General features: G+C 49.6%; 1 protein-coding gene across 3 annotated transcripts in view; it reads left to right on the plus strand.

The window, feature by feature from the left end:
- Positions 1 to 16,022, plus strand: part of MRPL1 (mitochondrial ribosomal protein L1) — a 549,098-nt gene that overhangs the window by 197,142 nt on the left and 335,934 nt on the right. For all 3 annotated transcript variants that reach the window (XM_078676360.1, XM_078676359.1, XM_078676361.1), the window contains exon 3: positions 10,093 to 10,372. In XM_078676360.1, the coding sequence (XP_078532486.1) occupies positions 10,093 to 10,372 (280 nt within the window). The remainder of the gene's footprint in view (positions 1 to 10,092; positions 10,373 to 16,022) is intronic.

Genomic DNA, 16,022 nt, shown 5'->3' on the forward strand with positions numbered 1-16,022 from the left:
AATCAGCGTGCGGGTCAGTCCACCTCTACCCCCGCTGCTCCTACCTCCAAACCTTCCTAATCCAAGCTTCGTGGAGCACTCCACACCGGTGGGTGGCAGGATCCGCCACCACCTCCCCCACTGGCGCGATATCACGTCGAACAAGTGGGTGCTGCAGCTGATCCGCAAGGGTTACTCCCTTCCCTTTCAATCCTCCCCTCCAGCCATGCCACCTCGGTGCCACCGCATGTTGGGGGATCATTTAGTTCTTCCCAACAGGAAGTCACGGCCCTCTTGGCCAAGGGGGCCATCGAGTGCATTCCTGGGCCAGAAGTAGGAGTGGTTGTTATTCCTACTACTTTCTGGTCCCCAAGAAGGACAAAGGGTGGTCTGCATCCTATCTTGGACCTCCGGAACGTCAGTCGCTTCCTCCGGAAGGAGAAGTTCAAGATGCTGACTCTGGCTCAGGTCTTGGCTGCCCTCGACCCTGGAGACTGGATGGTAGCGTTGGACTTTCAGGATGCATATTTTCACATCCCTGTCCTGCCGGCCCACAGGCGTTACCTGCGGTTCATGGTAGGCCAGGAGCATTTTCAGTTTACCGTGTTCCCCTTCGGCCTTACCAGTGCCCCTCTGGTGTACACGAAAGTGATGGCGGTGGTCGCAACTCATTTGCGCAGGTTAGGGCTGTCAGTCTTCCCCTACCTCGCCGACTGGTTGTTAAAGGCGGGCTCGCCCCAGGCAGTTGTCGCCCATCTTTCAGACTACGGCCGACCTCCTGCATTTGTTGGGGTTCTCCATCAACGTGCCGAGGTCGCACCTGAGTCCCTCTCAGAAGCTCCCCTTCATCAGAGCGGTTCTGGATTCGACGCAGTTTTGGGTCCATCCTCAGGAGCAGCAAGTCCTCGATATTCAGGCTCTGATTCCGATCTTTCAGGCTCTATCCCGGGTGTCAGTCAGTATGACCCTCCGGCTCCTGGGCCTGATGACCTCCTGCATCCTGCTAGTGCAACATGCCAGATGGCATATGCGGGCTCTGCAGTGGGACCTGAAGTTCCAGTGGGCGCAGCATCAGGGCAACCTGTCCGATCATGTACAGATCTCGGAGGGCACTGCACGACACTTGAGAGTGGCTCACGAATGGCAATTGGGTCAATGGCAGATCCCTCTCCCTTCCCCAACCAGAGCATACGGTAATGATGGATGCGTCCCTCCTGGGATGGGGAGGCCACTTGGGAGAGGCGGAGATCAGAGGCCTCTGGTCTCCGGCGGAGTCCCGGCTCCATATCAACCTTCTGGAGCTGCAGGCGATCCGACTTGCACTGAAGGCATTCCTTCCCTCTGTTCGGGAAAGTGCGGTGCAGGTGTTGATGGACAACACCACCGCCATGTGGTATTGCAACAAACAGGGCGGGTGGGGTCGTGGACCCTATGTCAGTAGGAGGCTCTGCACCTCTGGACATGGCTGGAACATCAAGGCATTACCTTGATGGTTCAACACCTGGCAGGTTCTCTGAACGCCAGGGCGGACAAACTCAGCCGCGGTGCATGGTGGATCACGAATGGCGTCTGAACTCTGACGTGGTGCGAGGTCTCTTTCTGCAGTGGGAAGAGCCTTGGTTAGATCTATTTGCCACTGAAGAGAATGCGTAATGTCCTCCGTTCTGCGCGTTGGAATTTCCAAGGCGGCACTCGCTCGGATACGCTTTTCGTCTTGAGTGCGCTCTGTTGTACGCCTTTCCGCCTAAACCACTTCTGCCCAGAGTGCTGAAGAAGATTAGGCGCGACTGGGCCTAAGTCATTCTTGTGGCTCCGGACTGGGCTCGAAGATACTGGTATCACGAGCTACTCAGCATGGCGGTCAATATCCTGATCCGTCTGCCTCTCCGGGAGGATCTTCTGTCGCAGCAGCAGAGGACGGTCCTGCACCCGAACATGTCCAGCCTCCACCTCCATGCGTGGAGATTGAGCGGCGACAGTTGACAGCTTTCGACCTTCCTTCCGAAGTCTGTGATGTCATTCTGGCAGCCAGGCATCCCTCCACTAAAACGGTATACGCCTGCAGGTGGAACACATTTGTGGCATGGTGCACAGCAAAGGCTGTGGATCCCCTTTCTGCCCCTCTTTCTGAGGTCCTTCTGTTCCTTCTATCTCTGGCTCAGCAGGGCTCTGCTCTGGGTACCATCAAAGGTTATCTTTCTGCCATCTCCGCCTTTCTAAGGCTTCCTGATCAGCCTTCTCTTTTTAAGTGTCCGGTTGTTAACCGTTTCCTCAAAGGTATTACGCACACATTTCCTCCTGTGCCTTTCATAATGCCTCAGTGAGACTTGAATTATTATTATTATTATTATTTATTTTTGTAAAGCGCGTAGTCACCCGGGGGTATCCCAGCGCTGGCAAGATCCTATCTCCTGAAATAGGAGGAACAGAAGAGAAAAAGGGAAAAAGAGAGAGGAGGGGAAGGGAGGGCAAAGAGAATCAATGTTAAGGAAGAAGTAGGATTCACTGGGGAAAAAGGTGAGTTTTAAGCCGTTTTCTGAAGCGGAGATAATGTGGTTCGAGTCGCAGGTCGCGGGGAAGCGAATTCCAGAGTCGAGCAGTATGGATTGAGAAACGTCTTCCTCCGGACCGGGCTTTCTTGAATCTGGGGATAGCGATGAAGTTTTCCGTGTCCGATCGGAGGGATCTTGAGGGTTTGTAGGGTGTGATGAGTTTCCTAAGGACAGGAGGGCCTTGATTTGGTAGTAATTTGTGAGCTAGACACAGGGCCTTGAATTTGACCCGCTCCCTTATGGGAAGCCAGTGGAGGAGTTTGAGGGCCGGTTTGGCCGAAGCTCTGGCCGGGGTCTTTGTAAGAATCCGAGCCGCGGTGTTCTGGATTCTCTGGAGCTTGTTCAGCGTCGCTTCGGGGGCGCCCAGATAGATCACATTGCTGTAATCAAGCCTCGAAAGTACGAGGCCTTGAATTAACAGCTTTTGGGAGTTGATGGGCAAGAGGGGCAGGACTTTCCTTAGCGATTTCATGAGCCCGAAACAAGTCCCGGCTACTTTCTTTGCCTGCACAGCAAACGTGAGGTCGATGTCGAGCCACACTCCCAGACTTTTCACTTCTTCTTTTGGTTCGGGAGGAGGGCCCAGGCAGGCTGGCCAGATATTCGGGGGGAGTGTGAGTCCTTTCGAGCCGAAGAGCAAAACCTCCGTTTTCGAGCCATTTAATTTTAGGGCTCAAGTGTTCATCCAGCTTTGGACCTGCGCCAGGCAGTTATATAAGTCTGCCGGTTGTTGACTGGGGTGGGATAGTGATACAACTAATTGTGTGTCGTCAGCGTAACTGACGACGCTCACTCCGAATGGGATGATGACCTCCTCCAATGTGGACATATAGATATTAAATAATGTGGGGCTCAGGGAGGAGCCCTGGGGCACGCCACATTGGAGGGGAACTTCGGAGGAGCGGGCGTTATTCTCCCAGATCTGGTAGGTCCGTTGATCCAGAAAAGATGAGAGCCAGGCTAGGGCCGAACCGTCTATACGAGCTCCTTTGAGTCTTTTAATGAGGAGTTGGTGGTTGACGGTATCGAAGGCCGCACTTAGGTCGAGGAGGATCACTGCCACTGATCCTCCTCCGTCCAATAGCGCTCTGGCCTCCTCTACCGCAGCTAGGAGGGCGATGTCCGTGCCCTGCCCTGGACGAAAGCCCGTCTGGGAACTTTTTAGTATGTTATTGGCCTCCAGGAACTGGGAGAGTTTTTTTATTAACCAGTTTTTCAGCAATCTTGCTGATTCCTGGGAGTAGGGAAATGGGCCTGTAGTTAGCCAGATTTTCGGGGTCAAGCGAGGGTTTTTTTAGCAGAGCTTTCACAACTGCCGCCTTCCAACTCGGGGGTACAACTCCCTGTTGGAGTGAGGTGTTGATCAGATGGGTCAAAGGGGGAATAATCGTGGGGGCTACCTCCTTGAGGATTCGGAGCGGGGCGGAATCCCTGGGAGAGCCGCTTTTTATGGATTTTAACGTATTTCCCACTTCTTCGGTCGTGACTTGACCCCAAGAGGAGAGACAGCTAGTTGTAGGGAGGTGCAGAAGAGTGTTTACTTCGCACGGGATCACGGGGGGAATTGAATCGAGAATTTTTCGTATTTTTTCATGAAAAAAATCCGCCAATTGTTGGCATTTTATCAGGTCATCTTTGGGGTCTGTGAGGTGTCTCGGTCCGTGTACTGGAGTTTTAAGAAGATCTTTTAAAATGGCATAGGATTCCTTGCTGGAGCATACTGCTTTCTCTATTCTTTCCTGGAAGAAAGAGCTCTTAGTTTTTCGGATAGCAGTTTTATAATTTGAGAGAGAGGTGGAATAAACGTCTTTGTTTATTTTCGATTTGTCTTTCCTCCAGGAGCGTTCCGTTCTCTTGCACTCTTGGCGCAGGGCTTTTAGCTCGGGAGTGTAGCATAGGGCCGAGGAAACTCTTTTAAGATGTTTGAAGGAGGAAGTTTTGGGAATAAGTGCATCCAACGAGGTGGTGATCCATTCGTTGAACTGCTTATCTGCTGTGGCAGGGTCGATGGAAAGTTCAGGAGAAGAGTCTGCAAGGGCGGCGGCCCATTCACCGGATGGGAGTTTGTGCCACCGTCTGTCAGTGACCTGAGTTTTGGTGGTTAGAGGGTTGGTGGTGGGTATTTCCCAGGAGATAGGAACAAGAGAGTGGTCCGTCCATGGGAGGATCACAGGTGGCCTGGTCGTGATGGTTGTCACGTTAGTGAGGACGGGATCCAGTAGGTGTCCCTTCTCATGGGTGGGCTCATTATTGATCAGTCGGATGTTGAATGACGATAGGTCTTGGAGAAGGTCGGCGGCTATCCGGTCCGTGGTATCATTAAAATGTAAGTTTAGGTCGCCTAGGATGAGGAAGTTGGAGACGGAAAGTGCTAGTTGAGAGGCTGATTCAGTGACGGCGTTGAGGAATTTCCCAGGGGTGCCCGGGGGGCGGTAGATCAATAGTCCTGACAGGGAGTGAGCTGGGGAGGATTGAATGGAGAATTGACAGCTTTCGCAGTCCTCGATATCGGCGTTGGAGGTTCTGCAGATAAGTTGCTCCTTAAAGATAATGGCTACCCCCCCTCCCCTCCCTTTGGGTCTGTGTTGGGCTTGACAAAGGTACCCTGGGGGAAGGGCCGCGACAATGTCCGAGTCAGTGCTGTCTGATAGCCACGTCTCCGTGAGAAAGAGCAGATCAAAGTCATTATCTTGAATTAGCAGATTTGTTTCGAGCGCATGTTTTGGAAGGGAGCGGCAGTTGAGAAGTCCCATCTTGAGTCCAGGTTTTGTTGGGCTGATGGGAGTCGGAGTGCAGCGTCTACAGTTAAAGAAGGGTTTACCTTCGGTGTGCGTGTGGTAGCAGGCCGAGATAGTCTTCGGTTGGAGTGCACGAAGCGTGTCGCCGGTATACACTATGCGGTCATACGGGGTATCCGGGATACGGGACAGGGTCTCTGGCCCTAGGTCCGTCTGGGCCCGGACGGGCCCAGACGGGCTTGCCTTTGGTGCGCCTTTGGCGCGCGAACGGCGCTCCCGCTGCGCTCGTCCGCTGCGCTTGCGTGGGAGGCACATTTGGGGAGAGGGATTGTGGGCGTGGCCTGTCCGGTGGGCGTGGCCTCGCTTCTGCTGCGATGGCGATCGTGAGAACAAACAGTGTCCCTAGACAGCGCTAGTTCCGCTGAATAAGACTGCCTGAGTGGCGGTTTAGCCCAGAGTAGAGCTCTAGTTAAGGTAGCAAGTTTAAAATGTGAAAGACAACAGAGACAAAATTGTTAAAAAAGACGAGTGTAACCTCCGGCTTCCGCCTCAGAGGTGCAGTTTCAAAGTGGGCGCGCTTTTAGTCAGCGCTGGTTTTTATTGGCTGGGATTGTGGGCGTGGCCTGTCCGGTGGGCGTGGCCTCGCTTCTGCTGCGATGGCGATCGTGAGAACAAACAGTGTCCCTAGACAGCGCTAGTTCCGCTGAATAAGACTGCCTGAGTGGCGGTTTAGCCCAGAGTAGAGCTCTAGTTAAGGTAGCAAGTTTAAAATGTGAAAGACAACAGAGACAAAATTGTTAAAAAAGACGAGTGTAACCTCCGGCTTCCGCCTCAGAGGTGCAGGACAAACAGAGGTGCAGTTTGTCTTGACTTACTTAATGTGCGCTCCATTTGAGCCTCTTCACAACTGTCCCTTACGTCTTCTCACCTTAAAGACACTTTCCTGGCAGCTATTACCTCTGCCAGAAGAGTGAGTGAGCTCCAGGTTCTTTCTTCCAAACCTCAGTCCCTTTCAGTTCATCCGGACAAGGTGGTTCTATGGACCCGTCCCTCTTTCTTGCCTAAGGTTGTCACGTCCTTCCACATCGGGCAGACCATCACTTTGCCCACCTTCTTTCCGCCTCCTTCCAGGGAGTAGGAGAGGCTCCACCGTCTGGACCCAAAACGTGCGCTAGCTTTCTATCTGCAGCGTACACACCAAAAAAGGTCGGCTGTGCACAAACGGACCATTTCCCGGTGGGTCATTCTGTGCATCAAAGTAAGTTGCTCCTTGGCCAAGAAGTAGCCTCCTGTGGGGCTGCGTGCCCATTTGACCAGGGCCACTGCAGCCACTACTGCCTTGGGACGCGGCGTTCCCTTGCAGGACATTTTGTCAGGCAGCTACGTGGGCCTCGCTGCACACGTTTACCAAGCACTAATGCCTTGACAGTCCAGTCCGGAGAGACTGCTTCTTTGGCCGTTCTGTTCTCCGTGACTTCCTGGTGTCATTTTGTTTGCAGACCCACCAGGGTTGGTATTGCTGGGATATCTATTCTAAGGTAAGGAATCTATCACTAACGTGTCTCTTTCATGCCCCACCCATCCTCCCCGTTCTGCGAACTGATTACTAGGGTTAAGTTCATCCCTGTTTAGGGCCCTAGTTTTATGCACCAATGGTCAGTATCTTGCATGGCTCTTATTTTCCTGGCGCGGAAAGTTGTGTACAGAACTGATGTCAGCGTGCATGGGTGGTGCCTAAGTAGTCTCCGTGACGTCATCTCGGTGCATACGACGCCAGCGACGGACGCGTAGCCGCAGGACGCATCCTACTGATGCGCGGGGGTACTGCTAAGCGAAACTTTACGGATCCAGTCTGACGCCTGGGGATATTCTAAGGTAAGGAATCTCTCACTAACTAATGTCTCTTACAGATATATCGTTACACAAGTAGTAACTTGTGCAACAGGTCCCACACTAGCATACCCCCAGCAGGAGCAGCAGCACCCAGCAGAAACAGTACACGGAAGCCCTCAGCCTCCTCTCCACGAGCTGGGGGCGGGACTGCCAAAGAGGATGCCCGGATTTGTTGATTATACATCTGGGAGAAAATGACTTGGTAAAGCTGTCAGGTTTGGCGCTTTTACAGCTTATGCAGAGGGATCTGGAGGTGTTGAAGTCTAGGCTTGCAGGGACCTGCATTGCCTGGACGGAATTGGTCCCCAGGAAAGTTTGGAGAGGGGCGATGAAGCACGGGGCAATTGAGAAGGCACGAAGGAAACTCAATAGGGCAATGAGACTGTTTTGCAGGGACAAGGACATCAAAGTGATCTCACACGGAGGGATTTGGTTGGAGGAGCCTTTAGTTTTTAGAGACAACGAAGTGCACCTGTCACAAAACCTCCTGTGATTCTGGGCAAATCACTTAATCTCCCCGTGCCTAAAATGAAAGTGTGAACTCATGTAACGTAACTGGAAAAATAATGTAAAGCGCTCTGATACCTGATTTGGTTTGGGTCTAGTTCGCGCTATATAAAACTCTGAAAAGAAAGAAAGACTGAAGTCTGCACTGGGGGACTAGGGACTAGAGACCTGAAGCTGCAGATCTCTAAACAGCCCAATTCCCCCTTGATGTCTCCTCTCGCTGCTCTCCACCGCCTTTCTCCCCCTCAGAATCACGCCAATGGTAAGCGGATTGGGGGCCGGGTTGATGGATTGATGGGTCTGTAACCGCGAAGCTAGGCGATGCAGCGGTCCGCGGTTTGTGACTGTGCTGTGAGCTGTGAACTGCTGCGAGCATGGCAGTGTTATGAAAATTCAGGGAGTATTGTTCGAACTGCCACGGCTTGGAGGATTTAGCATGGTTATGTTATGTTATGTTATGTTATTAAGCTTTTGTATAGCGTACAGCTACTCACAAGGAGTGTCCCGACGCTTTCCACCATCAACTCATAATGAAATAACACAACACAGCTAAAAACAGACAACAGAACAAAGCAAAAACAGTAGACAGTTAAAACAGACTAGGAGTTAAAAAGCCAGGTCTTCAGGCCCCTCCTAAACTGGAGCAGGTTGGCAGTACTCCGAAGAGAAAATGGAAGCAGATTCCAAAGCTGGGGGGCTCTGCAGCCAAAAGACCGCCCTCCCGCACGGGCCTTCCTCACCCGTGGAACCACCGCTTTACAAAGAGCTTCCGAGCGGAGGGAACGAGCTGGACGATAAAAAATCAGTCTCCGCTGCAGATATCCCGCTCCTGATCCATGCAGAGCTTTATGCATCAGGGTCAAGGATTTAAACTGGATCCGCTTCCTAATGGGGAGCCAGTGAAGCGTCTGGAGCAGCCCGGAAGCTCGAGCTCGTCTCCCTAAGCCAAAGATCGCCCGGGCAGCAGAGCTGGGGCTGATGTCTATTCCTCCGGCTCCCCCCAGGCTCATGGGGTGCCACTCCAGCAGTTCACACCCCCTCCGAATGCGCGTGTGCGGTGCTGGGGCGTCAGCAGTGTGCACGCTTAGGGAGAGAGAAGGTGTTCTGCTGTTATATTTTTCTGTCCCTTGTGTAGGGCTCACTGCTTGATTTCCTGCCGGCCGGGAGTCTCCAGAGTGGGCTAAAGAATGGTGATGGATTAAACCCAGATCTTTTGACTGGGCATGAGTGTTTGCTTGGTTCAGATGCTCCGTCCATCACCACCACCTTTTGTACCGTGATGTGGGTGCAGCGCCCCTTAAATGTATTATACCTTTTCACGAAGGTGGCGGCTCCCTTGTATGTCTCGCCCGCCTACTAGGAGCAGTAACAGCTCCTTCCCGCTTCAACCGAGACAGTCGCACCACTATATCACTGTTGGGGGCACTTTTCAGTACAGGCCAATATTCTGTCTGGGCTAGGGCCTACAGGCGCAGCACCCCCCTTTAGAGCACTGGTGTAGTATCCATGAATTGAAAATGCAGAAGTAGATGATAAACAGTTCCTTTATTTGGATAACACAGATCAGCATCCAGTCAAGTAAACAGCCAGTATTCAAGTGACAATAACAGATGCCTAGAATGTACACGACACAGCATTGGAAAACAGAATGAGAACACCATTAAATTCTAAACTCTAAAGAAATAAATAATAAATATAACAAACCCAATACTACAAGTGGTTTAGCGGATTAAATTAACATTTGCTGTCCGGGTCGCCGGAGCTTCACCGCTGTGCGGCCATCTTGGTTGCGCGCCCCATGATGAAATCATATTTGACACTGTTTATACGTTATTAGAATGTCCCTTATGCTTTGCATGGCAGTATCTGGTCCCCTTGTTTCCGAGGAGTGGGAAAGCCTGGTAATAGGATACACGAGGGAGACAATGTTAGACTTTTACATTGCGATTTTATGTGTATGCGCAGGATTTTGTGAAGAATGTCATACAATCGGAAATGGAAATGGTCTCTGTGAAAAGATGCGTGCTATCGTTTAACATTTGTATTCTGCAATGAATTCATTGCTGTGTGATTGATTTAATCAAAATCTGATATTTATTTTTTCCTTTCGTTGTTATACAAAAAAAATTGGCTGATAACCATCTTTTTTCTACCCTTCACCTTGCAGACCTTGCGTCTTTGCATCTTGTATCCATCCGTGTATTTTCTTCAGAACATTTATCGCTCTTTAAATTTATTTGGTGTTACTTCCCTTTTAAACCTGCAAGAAAATAATTGTTATGTAAGCCCGATATATGATGCTTTGTGAATGCAGGGATTATGCAGCATAACAATTAGAAATCTAGACAACAACAGCAATTGATTATGTGAGATAATGTGGTTTTCTAGACTGAATTTTATTTTTCTCTCCCTTTTTTCAAAAGAGTCACAAAGAAGGGATCAAGTGATGTGAAGGCTGTGGAGGTCAGGCTCTCTAAAGAAGAACTGGAGTTGAAGCGACAAGACCGAAGCCGGCATAAGCCATTTGGCTTGACAGCATGGGAACCCACTGATGATGTGTATGTCAATAAATACTATCGATGGCCCACCTACGAGATAGAGAATGCTGTTGAAATGTTGAAAAAGTATCAGCAATTAGACTTCACTTACCCAAAACAACCTGTGTACGTTGACCTGAAATTGGATACAAGCCTCGACAAAAAGGTGGGTTTATATTGGTTTAACAACCAGATTAAAGCAATACATTTGTTGATGGATTAGATACAACCATAATATTGTGGACGTCTTATTACTCCTTCCCTATTTGGCAACTTTACTAGTCCAAATGCACTTTTTTTTTAACATACTTTATTGGTTTTCCAATTATATTGGCCATACTTGGCAGTAACAAAAAGCCTGTACATTACATTATGTCCAGTGTTATATCATATAGTTAAAAGTGACAGTGCTCTGCAATGAAGTACTGGGTCATCATGGAATCTTATGTCGTACATGTACATAATCTTTTCCTTAATTTCGCAGGTATCATGAATGTAGGCAAACGTTATATGACACAAACTACCCAACCCTCCTTCCAACTGTGTTCCAGCAAACTTCACAATATAAAATGTATAGTTTACGTCCAAGTGCAATTTGCATGTCCGTCTGTTTTATATTGATTGTGCCCCTTAGCCTAATCATTTGTTCAGTATACTCCTGTGTGCCCAGAGTTGCCTATTGTGTGTTCGGGGTTGTAGGTGTGAGATCAGGGTCTATACTTTTAAAGGCTTCATACATGACATCCCATTTCATGGATATCTGTTTCTTCTGGAGCCCACAGGCCTCCTCTCAGACATATAGCAGCGCTTTCTGCACAGCCCCAACGTAGCGTTTCACTGTGCCAGGTGTATGTCGTAGAAGGTTTTGATGACTTCCATCTCATGGTTAGGGATCTTTTGGCTATGATGAGTGCATGGTCAAGGAATTGGAGTTGTACCTTATGTGAGGCTGGACGTTTGCGTAGGCCTACTAGGCACTCCAACACAGAGTCAGCAATATTGGTGTGTGTGGCTACCTCCAAGTGACGTCGGACCTCCCCTCAAAACTCTCTCAGGCACGGGGATGCCCACAGCATATGTGTTAAATCTGCTTCCTCCAACTGGCATCTAGGGCATTGATGTATATTTGGGAACATCCACTGTAGGTGGGGTGGCTTAAGCACGACCCTGTGTAGGACCATATATTGAATACATTAAAATTTTGCATTTTGGGTCACTTTTTTTGGGGTGTTCCAATATAGCAGCATTATCTGTCCGAAATCTACTGACCCACGTCTTCCACCCATTTAGCTTGCAGGACATTGAGGGGCACCGTAGCGTGCGCCTGGATGCCCACATAAAGCCATTTTTTTTTTTTTTATAAATCTTTTTATTGTTTTAAAGCAAAAAATAAACAGACATATCCGGTGCCATGTATACATCCAATGATAACAGGGTGAATTGGTACAAACACAGGATAGACATGGAACATTAAAATTCTTCGAGAGGTCCGTGCTATCAAGTACAAAATTAAAATTGGCATCAATATAATCGCTAAACAGTTTGGAAGCGGATCCTCAATACCCTCCCACCCATGAATCAAACATCAGGAGAATCATGGCAACCTGACACTAGAAGTGAAGGATCAGAGTCCGAATATTTCGACAATATTTCGAATAAAGGAAAGACTAAGAAAAAAAAAAAAATGAAAAAAGAGAAAAATTATATGGCCGATAACAAAAAGAAAACAATAAACCCATCCCCCCACCCTGCACCCCTGCAAACGGCTATCGCCTAACCCCCAGTAGCAGAGTGCCTGTCGCCCCAACTAACTAGGTGCTAAAAGAAGAAATCTACCGGAGAAGAGAAGTGGAGGAGGGCATATTCGTACGAGCTCCCGGTCGCCCCTCCCCCCCGCCAGAACATGAATCCCAAGATTGAAGTCAAGAAATCTATCGGACAACAAATATGTATCTCTATAAGGGAAACTTCAAACACCGCCCAGCCTTCCTAAAGCATAAGATTAACAGATTCCGTGTCCATCATACTTAAGTGAAACCCAGTCTTTCAAACTCATCCTTGCCCCTTCCGATCAGACGCCTGAGTACCCTCCAGACAAACCACCTCTTCCACAGGACGGCCAGAGTACGAAGAAAATGTAATAAAACGCGATGCAAGACCAAGCAGAAGAACGAAAGTGCTGTGAACACCGTCCGATCCAGAGACTCCCTTCCTCGTTATGAACTCCCAGCGTTGATTCGACCGCCACGTTAGCGGCTCCGATGTACAGGGGAGTGACGCAGTTCCATTCCGATAACAGTTCTCATCAAAAGTCTCTGGAGTGGGAACATCAATTAGTCCTTCCATAGTCGGCAAAGATCGTAGGCTTAACAATCCAATGGGGGCATCGAGTTTGTTCTCATCGTCCAAAACAGAGGTCAAAGGCTCCGACACATCACACAGTACAGGTTCTACTTCCTCCATCAGAGTGGCCATCTTGGGTGTCTCGGTCGTCACCGTTTCTTGTAGTGGAGTAGGGTCCGGTCCAATTCGTATCATCTCAGACAAGCGCCCCACCATCGCCAGAATGCGGCCTTCGACGTACACATGAATTGACTCAATGGCTGCCAATACAGTCCGTACCGACTGGTTACTCTCGGTCCGTTCCATTATTCTGTGATTGGTAACAGTTACGATTGCGTCCCCCATCAAGTTCGATCTCAGGGGGGGACTGGCGAGTCGGGAACGGTCGACTGCAGAGGGTGACTTATCAGTTGTACCGATGATATCCCAGGTACGCCACCGCAGGCGGAGACCCCGACCCAGCGAACACCAGCGGGCCCTTTACCGGGTCGCCGGACAGGACCCCCATCCACAGCCGCAACCGTTAGGCTGTCACCCCTTCTCCGACTTTTACCAAGGCAGCCAAACGTCATACACATCAATCCGAGAAAGCGAGAAGAATTTTTTCCCCACTCCGGTAGACCGGACCCAATCACACCACCACAGCCGATGTTGTTGAACTGAAACCCGGATGGGCCAGTACTCGAGACCCCGGCTTCTGGGCAGATCTAGGCCGCAAACTTCCACTTGACATATCTTCGTCAGCCGAACAGGTAGAAGTCTCAGGATAGCACCTTTAACCTCACGGCAGGTTCACACACACGGTGGCTGGGCGCAAGAACAGGATTAATGACAGGATATTCCGGCGGGAGTCAGAGGTCGGCGGAGCCGGGAGCCTACGCGGCCATCTTGGTTGCTAGCTTGGCTCCTCCTCCACATAAAGCCATTTGATGAGATAGCATTCTTGTCTCATGTAGTATAAGGATTTAACTAATTTGTGTGTTTGGGGTTCCTCCCACTGGGGCCCCTATGTTTCTTTACATATTGCGATATCGCCGCGTGTAACATGTATAGATGGTTTGGCACCCCGGTTTCATGTTCAAAGTTCTCATGGTCCATTAAAATCTCGCTGTTGAATAACGCTCCTACCGTATCCACCCCTTCGTCTGACCATGCCTTAATCCTGTGCCTCGTAAGCCTTCCATTTGGCGTCGGGATCCCCAGTAGCGGAATGTTGCCTGCATAAGGGGGGCAGCGGGATGTATATTGCAGCGCTTTCCTCCAGCACAGTAATGCTGTACGCAGTAGAGGTGGCGAATCCAGGGGAATTTTATACCTTGGTAGCATTAATGTGTGCAGGGTTCCTTGGTCAATGTTTTGTGCAGTGAATCCGATCTTCTGCAGGTTGCGGCCCACCGTCCAATAGGATTGCCATTGCAATTGGCATGGGTAATAGTACGCCCGAAAGTCCGGTACCCCTAACCCCCTTTACATGTCCCCAGCTGCAGTTTTTTAAGGCTCACCCTGCACTGTTCCGTTCCCCAAACAAGGTCCGAAGATACTGTGTCTATTGTGTGGATCGTGACTGAGGGTGCTATGACCGGCAAATTGGTGAAGTAATATAAGAGCAGGGGGAGGTCCACCATTTTTTACACCGCCACTCACCCCATGACTAAGAGAGGTAGTGTGGTCCAAAAGGTGACCTTCGAGCGTATCCCCCTGATTGCCCTATTTAAGTAACCTTCTAACATGTCTGTGTGGGATCAGTATAGAGGTATACCAAGATATCTGAAAATGTGCTGTGCCACTGGTAATGATTGCGGCCCAAAGCCAACCTCTTCGGGGCTTGCGTGGCTTTGAAAAAAGGCGTTCGATTTTGTTTCATTAATAGCGAGAGGCCCGATATATGTTCAAATCATGTAAAAATTCTTGGGATAGGGTCTAGATCGCCCAGGAGATCTTGCACATATATAATTATGTCATCCGCATATGCAGATATTAGATGTGCGGAATTGCCCACTAGTATCCTAAGTTGGTTAGCCTCCTGATGCAGCCGAAGCGCCAGCAGCTCCAGTGCTAGTACGAACGGCAGTGGGAAAAGGGGGCACCCCTGTCGCGTGGCCCTGCATATCTGGTATTCTCATGAAATGTGTCTGCCTGTCCGGACTCTTGCTGTGGGGGGTATAATAGGCACAGCCAACGGAGGTATTCGGGGGCAGACCAAACTTTGCAATGGCCTTGAAGATATAAGCCCAGGGAAGTGTATCGAATGCCTGCCTCAAATGGAGTGCAATTCAGCCGGCGATTGCGAGATGTTCAAGGTTTGTTGCCATTATATGATGTAGCCTACTGATGTTTAAGGATGTACTGCGTGCTGGTATGAATCCACATTGGTCTATGTGTATTAACTTGTGTAAGTAGGGAAGGAGCCTATTTGCCAAGATCATGCTTAATTTTGTATATTCTGTCACCAACAGTGATAGCGGGCCATAGCCTGTCATGTCTGCTGCGTCCCTCCCCGGTTTGGGCAATGAGACCACTAGTGCCTATGCGGTAGTATGGGGAAGGTGACCGAAGTCGAGCGATTTATTGTATAGGACCTCTAGTTGGGGAATTAAAACCTCGGAATAGGTAGCAAAAAAATCCACTGGTAGACTATCCAGTCCCAGTGCTTTATTACGTAGGAGCCCATTGATAGCAGCCTTTATTTCAGCCCTTGTGATGGGACCTGCTAGATTTGTTTGCGCTTCTACAGAGATCTGAGGACAGGGAAGGTCGTTTAAGGAAGTGTCTGTACATGGCGTCTAGTGAAGGCGGCTTATCATAGAGTGTGGTATAATATATACCTAAGGCGTCGTTTATATGGCCTTATATATACTCCTGAGGGTCTCTAATAGCTCAGCTCCGTGTAGGTGGGGATGAGCACGATCAAGCCCGATATCCATCACTGCATTACAGTCCCCGCCCCTATGATCTATGGGTGCGCTTCCCAACCCGCTAGTATTGTGTTTTATCCCACAAAGTATTTATCCTGGCCGAAATTTGGCGCATATAAATTGCCCATTACAACGCGTGTACCATCTAGTGTCCCGTGAAGGAAGATGTATCTACCCTGAACGTCTATGCGCCTTTCCAGTTCTACAAATGGGACCCCATGTCTGATGCAGATCTTTACATCCCTAGCAAAAGCAGAGTTATTAGCAGAGAATATTTGCTCCTTCCATTTTTCACATTTTTGCTGCTTCCGCTAAGTGTGATTACTGCAGGAACATTATCTGCGCCTTGCGCCTGAGTAGTTGTGCATGCACCCTATGCCGCTTCTGTACTGAGCCTGGAACCAGAACATTCCAAGTGACTAAGTTATATGTGTCAAGCTTGTGTGTTGGATAGTAGCTATTATGTATGTGTTGAGGGCCGGGAAAGGGAACTGCGATGTGGGACGTGTCATTAGTTGCATGTTAGAACCCCATAACTCCCATTGAACAACTAATACA

Source organism: Lissotriton helveticus, chromosome 2_1 (genome assembly GCF_964261635.1).
Source record: "Lissotriton helveticus chromosome 2_1, aLisHel1.1, whole genome shotgun sequence".
NCBI classification, from domain to species: domain Eukaryota; kingdom Metazoa; phylum Chordata; class Amphibia; order Caudata; family Salamandridae; genus Lissotriton; species Lissotriton helveticus.